The sequence below is a fragment of the Argentina silus genome (assembly GCF_951799395.1).
Source record: "Argentina silus genome assembly, chromosome: 6".
Taxonomy (NCBI): Eukaryota; Metazoa; Chordata; class Actinopteri; order Argentiniformes; family Argentinidae; genus Argentina; species Argentina silus.
This window is the reverse complement of record NC_139660.1, coordinates 1,011,395-1,021,394: the sequence shown is the minus strand read 5'-3', so window position 1 is coordinate 1,021,394 and position 10,000 is coordinate 1,011,395. Positions and strand designations below refer to the sequence as shown.

The 10,000-nt window shown below is 46.3% G+C and overlaps 1 protein-coding gene across 1 annotated transcript in view; it reads right to left on the bottom strand.

Annotated features, from left to right (window-relative positions):
- LOC310805707 (serologically defined colon cancer antigen 8 homolog) overlaps positions 1 to 10,000 on the bottom strand; it is a gene marked incomplete at its 5' end in the record, with an annotated part of 43,000 nt that overhangs the window by 11,021 nt on the left and 21,979 nt on the right. Inside the window, one exon of the mRNA XM_083671507.1 lies at positions 4,512 to 4,643. Within this exon, the coding sequence (XP_083527633.1) occupies positions 4,512 to 4,643 (132 nt within the window). The remainder of the gene's footprint in view (positions 1 to 4,511; positions 4,644 to 10,000) is intronic.

Genomic DNA, 10,000 nt, shown 5'->3' with positions numbered 1-10,000 from the left:
GAAACACACTGAACCATACTGAACCATACTGAAACATACTGAACCACACTGAAACATACTGAACCATACTGAACCATACTGAACCACACTGAAACATACTGAACCATACTGAACCATACTGAACCATACTGAACCATACTGAACCATACTGAACCACACTGAAACATACTGAAACATACTGAAACATACTGAACCATACTGAAACATACTGAACCATACTGAACCATACTGAACCATACTGAAACATACTGAACTACACTGAAACATACTGAAACATACTGAAACATACTGAAACATACTGAACCATACTGAACCATACTGAACAGAGTCAAGGAGCTGAGGAGATAAGGGACTGTACAGAGTGAAGGAGATAAGGAGATAAGGGACTATACAGAGTGAAGGAGATAAGGAGATAAGGAGATAAGGGACTGTACAGAGTGAGCTCAACGTGTGCTGTTTTAAAGTGGATTATTCATCTGTCTCCGTGGTTACAGTACAAGCCACAGTGTGGGGTTAGCAGGGGTCCCCCCCCCCATCTCTATGTCTGTAGCAGGGCCCCCCCCCATCTCTATGTCTGTAGCAGGGCCCCCCCCCCATCTCTATGTCTGTAGCAGGGCCCCCCCCCATCTCTGTCTGTAGCAGGGGTCCCCCCCCCCATCTCTGTCTGTAGCAGGGGTCCCCCCCCCAACTCTATGTCTGTAGCAGGGCCCCCCCCCATCTCTCTGTCTGTAGCAGGACCCCCCCCATCTCTATGTCTGTAGCAGGGGTCCCCCCCATCTCTATGTCTGTAGCAGGGGTCCCCCCCATCTCTATGTCTGTAGCAGGCCCCCCCCCCATCTCTATGTCTGTAGCAGGGGTCCCCCCCCCATCTCTATGTCTGTAGCAGGGCCCCCCCCCCATCTCTATGTCTGTAGCAGGGGTCCCCCCCCCATCTCTGTGTCTGTAGCAGGGCCCCCCCCCCCCATCTCTATGTCTGTAGCAGGGCCCCCCCCATCTCTATGTCTGTAGCAGGGGTCCCCCCCATATTTCCATCTATCTATCTATCTCACTCTATCTCTCTTTCTATCTCTCTCTCTGTCTCTCAGATCAGTATAAACTCCAGGATGACTGACATATCAACATTACCATCATGAAGCTCTTCAGTTTAAAAAATTATCTCTTTACATCAGATCATATAATATTATAATATATATTATATCATACTCAGTACAATCAGTGTATTCTGTTATAGAAATGTAATCGTATTTCACCCATGTAGTTTTTACACAGACATGCTCATTAGAAGCTCATTCTCTCTCTCTCTATTCAGATATGAACATTGATGCTTTTCATTCAAAAATAATGGTGTTTTCCCTGTCGTCAATTCCACATTACCCCAGATCCTAATTATACACCACTTATGTGATCACTGACAGCCATTACAGAAACTACTGGTGCAATTCAATCATGGTTTCAGTGTGAGATATGACTCTCCTTCACTTAGCAGCAGATTCATACAGCTAGCAGCGGCTAGCCGCAGATTCCACTGGACACATTTACTGTTATCAAATTAAGGAATTAGTATAGAATTAAACAGACGTATAAACGCCCGCTGCTACGGATCAGAATCATAGGATACAGAATTATTCTAAATAATTAAATCTGGCATACACATTAAATGAATTCCCCTGCAAATAGATAATACTTATTTTAAATAAAATATGTTGAGTTTCAAAAAAATAAAATAAAATAATAATTCAGTTGGTTTAGATGCATCTACAGTGAGTCTATATTCTATATTCTCCATAAATTGATCTTTGATTTGATTAGAACAGTTATAAAATATACAACTCAATTGTATCACAAATCTGTATCACAAAGCTGCACTTTGAAAACAATTACTGATGAAAAACACAGAACCGAAAATGGGCATGTTCTGTTCTTGATATATATTCCTAAGACAGTATATTCTTAATATTATTCTATGAGAATATTATGATGATAATAACATAACTAAACTGTCTGAACACATACTAGTTGTACTTCTTAGATGCCTAATCCCCGTGGCGAAGATTCCCTGCTATCTCGCCCCAAAATCCCCAGGCAAAAAACAACCCAGAAACAGTGAGATAGTTGAATAAATAGAGAATTAAATAAAGAAAGCAGAGCAGCGAAACATTGTGTGCTGAAACCCCTGTGTCGTTTGGCATTCTGCTCCCGATGTAAAAATAAATCAAGCTGATTTTCCAAATGTTTGCTACGCGGCGCGCTGTCGCCCGTCCTCACAGCACAGACGGCCTGCCTTCCACAATATCTGTGGAGGGCGGAGTTCTGGCTGCTGGCGAGTGTGTGTGTGTGTGTGTGTGTGTGTGTGTGCGTGCGTGTTTGTGTGTGTGTGTGGTGTGTATGTGTTTGTCGGTGAGAGTGTGTGTGTGTGCGTTTGCGTGTGCGTGTGTGTGTGTGTGTGTGTGTGTGCGTGCGTGTTTGTGTGTGTGTGTGGTGTGTATGTGTTTGTCGGTGAGAGTGTGTGTGTGTGTGCGTTTGCGTGTGCGTGTGTGTGTGTGAACCCATTTGCACCCTCTTGTTAACACGTACACCTTAACCTCCGCGTGCCAGGGCGCTACGCCCTGAACCCAGGGCGCTGAACACACGGGGGAATAACACTACAGAGGACTGGTGTGTGTGTGTGTGTGTGTGTGTGTGTGTGTGTGTGTGCATGTGCGTGTGCGTGTGTGTGTGTGTGCGCGTGCGTGTGTGTGTGTGTGTGTGTGTGTGCACGCGTGCGTGTGTGTGTGTGTGTGTGTGTACAGAAAGGGAGTTTAGAGAAGCATTAACTAGTACAGTAGAAACGGCACCGTGAGGCTCAGTGTGTGTGTGTGTGTGTGTGTGTGTGTCTGATCTTTACTGTTGTTCTCTGAGTGAGAGGAATGTTGTACAGGATGAACATGCTGTTGTGATTATTAGATAGTTCAGAGTGTTTACATTTCTGAGATATTCGGTATAAAACATCAAAGTTCAGATTCATCTAGAATTCCTTAAAACAATAACTGATTTCAAGGTGATTTATCCAGGTTGGTGTCGTTGAGATCAGAGACTTGTACCATAATTGTGCTAATTGCTACAACTGAAAGCAAAGGTGCTTATCAGAGTTTATATTGAACAGTTGATTCATTCTAATGAACCTTGAAAATGGAATAAAAAAATAAGCGTTGAAAAAAAAAAAAAAAAAAAAAATCTGCTGGGGAAAAATGAAAATCACGTTTGGACTTCAACACTTCTCCGCTTGGCAAACAGACTCTGCTGTACAGCACCTCCTGGGAGCAGGGCATCCATCCTACAACCTCACACATATGCACACACACACACACACACACACACACACACACACACACACACACACACACACAACAGAGAAAGAGACCAAGACTGGACAGCTGCGTTCATTCTCTCTAAACTTTTGTTTTTTGGCCTTTCTCTCTCTCTCTCTCTCCTCTCTCTCTCCTCTCTCTCTCTCTCTCTCCTCTCTCTCTGTCTCACTCTGTCTCTCTCCTCTCTCTCTGTCTCTCTCTGTCTCACTCTGTCTCTCTCTCTCTCTCTCTCTCTCTCTCTCTCCTCTCTCTCTCTCTCTCTCTCTCTCCTCTCTCTCTGTCTCTCTCTGTCTCACTCTGTCTCTCTCTCTCTCTCTCTCTCTCTCTCTCTCTCCTCTCTCTCTCTCTCTCCTCTCTCTCTCTCTCTCTCTCTCCCTCTCTCTCTCTCTCTCTCTCTCTCTCCCTCCCTCCCGGCACGTTTTAGTCGGTGGGTGTTAACAGTATGTAGAGTAAGGGTGGGAGCGGGGGGATTCAGAGAGACGCAGCAGCAGCCAGCAGAGAGGCGCGGTGACGCCCACACACACGCCCGCGCCGCACACTGGCACTGCCAGGCGCCGTGCCAAAGCCAGACGCCCCTCTCTGCCGCCCGCCTGGCGCTCAGGGCCGCAAATACACACTCCTCTGACTCACTGAGGACAGGCCCCCGCAACAACACACACACTGTATACTACACACACACACACACACACACACACACACACACACACACAGCTATACACTCTCTATACACAACTACACACTCAAACACTACTGTATACACAACTACATACTCAAACACTACTGTATATACTACTACACACTCAAACACTACTGTATATACTACTACACACTCAAACACTACTGTATATACAACTACACACTCAAACACTACTGTATATACAACTACACACTCAAACACCACTGGGACTCCTGAGCAGTAAGCACCTTAACAACGTGTGTGTGTGTGTGTGTGTGTGTGGTGTGTGTGTGCGGTGTGTGTGTGTGTGGTGTGTGTGTGTGTGGTGTGTGTGTGTGTGTGTGTGTGTGTGGTGTGTGTGTGTGTGTGTGTGTGTGTGTGTGTGTGTGTGTGTGTGTGTGTGTGTGTGTGTGTGTGTGTGTGTGTGGTGTGTGTGTGTGTGTGTGTGTGGTGTGTGTGTGTGTGTGTGTGTGTGTGTGTGTGTGTACCTGTTCTTCATGCGTTGGTGCATCCTGCCATGCTGAACACACTGCTCCTCCATCTCAGCAGATCGTGCTCTCAGCTTCTCTAAGCACTCCTCGAGATGCTGCTTCTCCAGGGACAGCTGCTCCACCTCGTTCCTAACACACACACACACACACACACACACACACACACACACACACACACACACAGAGTGAGTTTAGTTTTGTAAATGTATTGTACTATTCAGTTCAGGGGGGGGTGGCAGGGAACCAGATGAAGCAGCTTTGGCCTGGGGGTCCGCCTGTCCCCCCCAGGCAGCGGCAGGGCTGTTCCAGCAAGACACAGGGACGGCCTGGACATGTGCTCCATTAACCAGCCTCCCTCACACAACTGCACCGCTCACACACACACACACACACACACACACACACACACACACACACACACACACACACGGCCCTCCATCCCTCCGCTCCTCCAGACGCTCACACCATCTTTCTTTATGGGGCCATATGGCCCGCAGAAGCCTGTAGATTTAGCAGCACATCTGCGTATACATTACTGCTCTCCTTAAAGGCCCTCCATGCACAATGCCACTGCGTGAGTGTGTGTGTGTGTGTGTGTGTGTGTGTGTGTGTGAGTGTGTGTGTGAATGTGTGTGTGTGTGTGAGTGTGTGTGTGTGTGTGTGTGTTGGTGATAATTGCAGGAGAATGCTGTCAGCTGCAGGGGATGATGGGACAGCATGGTGCTCTGTGCAGGCAGTGTGTGAGAGTGTGTGTGTGTGTGTGTGTGTATGTGTCTGTGTGCCTGGGTGTGTGTGTGTGTGTGTGTGTGTGTGTGTGTGTGTGTGTGTGTGTGTGTGTATGAGTGTGTGTGTCTGTGCGAAGCCCATATGAAAGTGACAATGACAAGTTCAATCAAATCAAATCAAACATGGCCAGGTGAAGAGAAAGAGGAAGAGGAAGAGGAAGGTGAAGAGGAAGGTGAAGAGGAAGAGGAAGAGGAAGGTGAAGAGGAAGGTGAAGAGGAAGAGGAAGAGGAAGGTGAAGAGGACGAGGAAGAGGAAGGTGAAGAGGAAGAGGAAGAGGAAGGTGAAGAGGAAGAGGAAGGTGAAGAGGAAGGTGAAGAGGAAGAGGAAGGTGAAGAGGAAGAGGAAGAGGAAGGTGAAGAGGAAGAGGAAGTGAGGGTGATGGAGCACCTCAACCCCACCTCAGTTTGACTGACTCTGGGTGAACCTCCACACAACCACAACCATACTGAACCCAACCACAACCATACTGAACCATACTGAACCATACTGAACCACACTGAAACATACTGAACCATACTGAACCATACTGAAACATACTGAAACATACTGAACCATACTGAACCATACTGAAACATACTGAACCATACTGAACCATACTGAACCACACTGAAACATACTGAACCATACTGAACCACACTGAAACACACTGAACCATACTGAACCATACTGAAACATACTGAACCACACTGAAACATACTGAACCATACTGAACCATACTGAACCACACTGAAACATACTGAACCATACTGAACCATACTGAACCATACTGAACCATACTGAACCATACTGAACCACACTGAAACATACTGAAACATACTGAAACATACTGAACCATACTGAAACATACTGAACCATACTGAACCATACTGAACCATACTGAAACATACTGAACTACACTGAAACATACTGAAACATACTGAAACATACTGAAACATACTGAACCATACTGAACCATACTGAACAGAGTCAAGGAGCTGAGGAGATAAGGGACTGTACAGAGTGAAGGAGATAAGGAGATAAGGGACTATACAGAGTGAAGGAGATAAGGAGATAAGGAGATAAGGGACTGTACAGAGTGAGCTCAACGTGTGCTGTTTTAAAGTGGATTATTCATCTGTCTCCGTGGTTACAGTACAAGCCACAGTGTGGGGTTAGCAGGGGTCCCCCCCCCCATCTCTATGTCTGTAGCAGGGCCCCCCCCCATCTCTATGTCTGTAGCAGGGCCCCCCCCCCATCTCTATGTCTGTAGCAGGGCCCCCCCCCATCTCTGTCTGTAGCAGGGGTCCCCCCCCCCATCTCTGTCTGTAGCAGGGGTCCCCCCCCCAACTCTATGTCTGTAGCAGGGCCCCCCCCCATCTCTCTGTCTGTAGCAGGACCCCCCCCATCTCTATGTCTGTAGCAGGGGTCCCCCCCATCTCTATGTCTGTAGCAGGGGTCCCCCCCATCTCTATGTCTGTAGCAGGCCCCCCCCCCATCTCTATGTCTGTAGCAGGGGTCCCCCCCCCATCTCTATGTCTGTAGCAGGGCCCCCCCCCCATCTCTATGTCTGTAGCAGGGGTCCCCCCCCCATCTCTGTGTCTGTAGCAGGGCCCCCCCCCCCCATCTCTATGTCTGTAGCAGGGCCCCCCCCATCTCTATGTCTGTAGCAGGGGTCCCCCCCATATTTCCATCTATCTATCTATCTCACTCTATCTCTCTTTCTATCTCTCTCTCTGTCTCTCAGATCAGTATAAACTCCAGGATGACTGACATATCAACATTACCATCATGAAGCTCTTCAGTTTAAAAAATTATCTCTTTACATCAGATCATATAATATTATAATATATATTATATCATACTCAGTACAATCAGTGTATTCTGTTATAGAAATGTAATCGTATTTCACCCATGTAGTTTTTACACAGACATGCTCATTAGAAGCTCATTCTCTCTCTCTCTATTCAGATATGAACATTGATGCTTTTCATTCAAAAATAATGGTGTTTTCCCTGTCGTCAATTCCACATTACCCCAGATCCTAATTATACACCACTTATGTGATCACTGACAGCCATTACAGAAACTACTGGTGCAATTCAATCATGGTTTCAGTGTGAGATATGACTCTCCTTCACTTAGCAGCAGATTCATACAGCTAGCAGCGGCTAGCCGCAGATTCCACTGGACACATTTACTGTTATCAAATTAAGGAATTAGTATAGAATTAAACAGACGTATAAACGCCCGCTGCTACGGATCAGAATCATAGGATACAGAATTATTCTAAATAATTAAATCTGGCATACACATTAAATGAATTCCCCTGCAAATAGATAATACTTATTTTAAATAAAATATGTTGAGTTTCAAAAAAATAAAATAAAATAATAATTCAGTTGGTTTAGATGCATCTACAGTGAGTCTATATTCTATATTCTCCATAAATTGATCTTTGATTTGATTAGAACAGTTATAAAATATACAACTCAATTGTATCACAAATCTGTATCACAAAGCTGCACTTTGAAAACAATTACTGATGAAAAACACAGAACCGAAAATGGGCATGTTCTGTTCTTGATATATATTCCTAAGACAGTATATTCTTAATATTATTCTATGAGAATATTATGATGATAATAACATAACTAAACTGTCTGAACACATACTAGTTGTACTTCTTAGATGCCTAATCCCCGTGGCGAAGATTCCCTGCTATCTCGCCCCAAAATCCCCAGGCAAAAAACAACCCAGAAACAGTGAGATAGTTGAATAAATAGAGAATTAAATAAAGAAAGCAGAGCAGCGAAACATTGTGTGCTGAAACCCCTGTGTCGTTTGGCATTCTGCTCCCGATGTAAAAATAAATCAAGCTGATTTTCCAAATGTTTGCTACGCGGCGCGCTGTCGCCCGTCCTCACAGCACAGACGGCCTGCCTTCCACAATATCTGTGGAGGGCGGAGTTCTGGCTGCTGGCGAGTGTGTGTGTGTGTGTGTGTGTGTGTGTGTGCGTGCGTGTTTGTGTGTGTGTGTGGTGTGTATGTGTTTGTCGGTGAGAGTGTGTGTGTGTGCGTTTGCGTGTGCGTGTGTGTGTGTGTGTGTGTGTGTGCGTGCGTGTTTGTGTGTGTGTGTGGTGTGTATGTGTTTGTCGGTGAGAGTGTGTGTGTGTGTGCGTTTGCGTGTGCGTGTGTGTGTGTGAACCCATTTGCACCCTCTTGTTAACACGTACACCTTAACCTCCGCGTGCCAGGGCGCTACGCCCTGAACCCAGGGCGCTGAACACACGGGGGAATAACACTACAGAGGACTGGTGTGTGTGTGTGTGTGTGTGTGTGTGTGTGTGTGTGTGCATGTGCGTGTGCGTGTGTGTGTGTGTGCGCGTGCGTGTGTGTGTGTGTGTGTGTGTGTGCACGCGTGCGTGTGTGTGTGTGTGTGTGTGTACAGAAAGGGAGTTTAGAGAAGCATTAACTAGTACAGTAGAAACGGCACCGTGAGGCTCAGTGTGTGTGTGTGTGTGTGTGTGTGTGTCTGATCTTTACTGTTGTTCTCTGAGTGAGAGGAATGTTGTACAGGATGAACATGCTGTTGTGATTATTAGATAGTTCAGAGTGTTTACATTTCTGAGATATTCGGTATAAAACATCAAAGTTCAGATTCATCTAGAATTCCTTAAAACAATAACTGATTTCAAGGTGATTTATCCAGGTTGGTGTCGTTGAGATCAGAGACTTGTACCATAATTGTGCTAATTGCTACAACTGAAAGCAAAGGTGCTTATCAGAGTTTATATTGAACAGTTGATTCATTCTAATGAACCTTGAAAATGGAATAAAAAAATAAGCGTTGAAAAAAAAAAAAAAAAAAAAAATCTGCTGGGGAAAAATGAAAATCACGTTTGGACTTCAACACTTCTCCGCTTGGCAAACAGACTCTGCTGTACAGCACCTCCTGGGAGCAGGGCATCCATCCTACAACCTCACACATATGCACACACACACACACACACACACACACACACACACACACACACACACACACACAACAGAGAAAGAGACCAAGACTGGACAGCTGCGTTCATTCTCTCTAAACTTTTGTTTTTTGGCCTTTCTCTCTCTCTCTCTCTCCTCTCTCTCTCCTCTCTCTCTCTCTCTCTCCTCTCTCTCTGTCTCACTCTGTCTCTCTCCTCTCTCTCTGTCTCTCTCTGTCTCACTCTGTCTCTCTCTCTCTCTCTCTCTCTCTCTCTCTCTCCTCTCTCTCTCTCTCTCTCTCTCTCCTCTCTCTCTGTCTCTCTCTGTCTCACTCTGTCTCTCTCTCTCTCTCTCTCTCTCTCTCTCTCTCTCCTCTCTCTCTCTCTCTCCTCTCTCTCTCTCTCTCTCTCTCCCTCTCTCTCTCTCTCTCTCTCTCTCTCCCTCCCTCCCGGCACGTTTTAGTCGGTGGGTGTTAACAGTATGTAGAGTAAGGGTGGGAGCGGGGGGATTCAGAGAGACGCAGCAGCAGCCAGCAGAGAGGCGCGGTGACGCCCACACACACGCCCGCGCCGCACACTGGCACTGCCAGGCGCCGTGCCAAAGCCAGACGCCCCTCTCTGCCGCCCGCCTGGCGCTCAGGGCCGCAAATACACACTCCTCTGACTCACTGAGGACAGGCCCCCGCAACAACACACACACTGTATACTACACACACACACACACACACACACACACACACACACACAGCT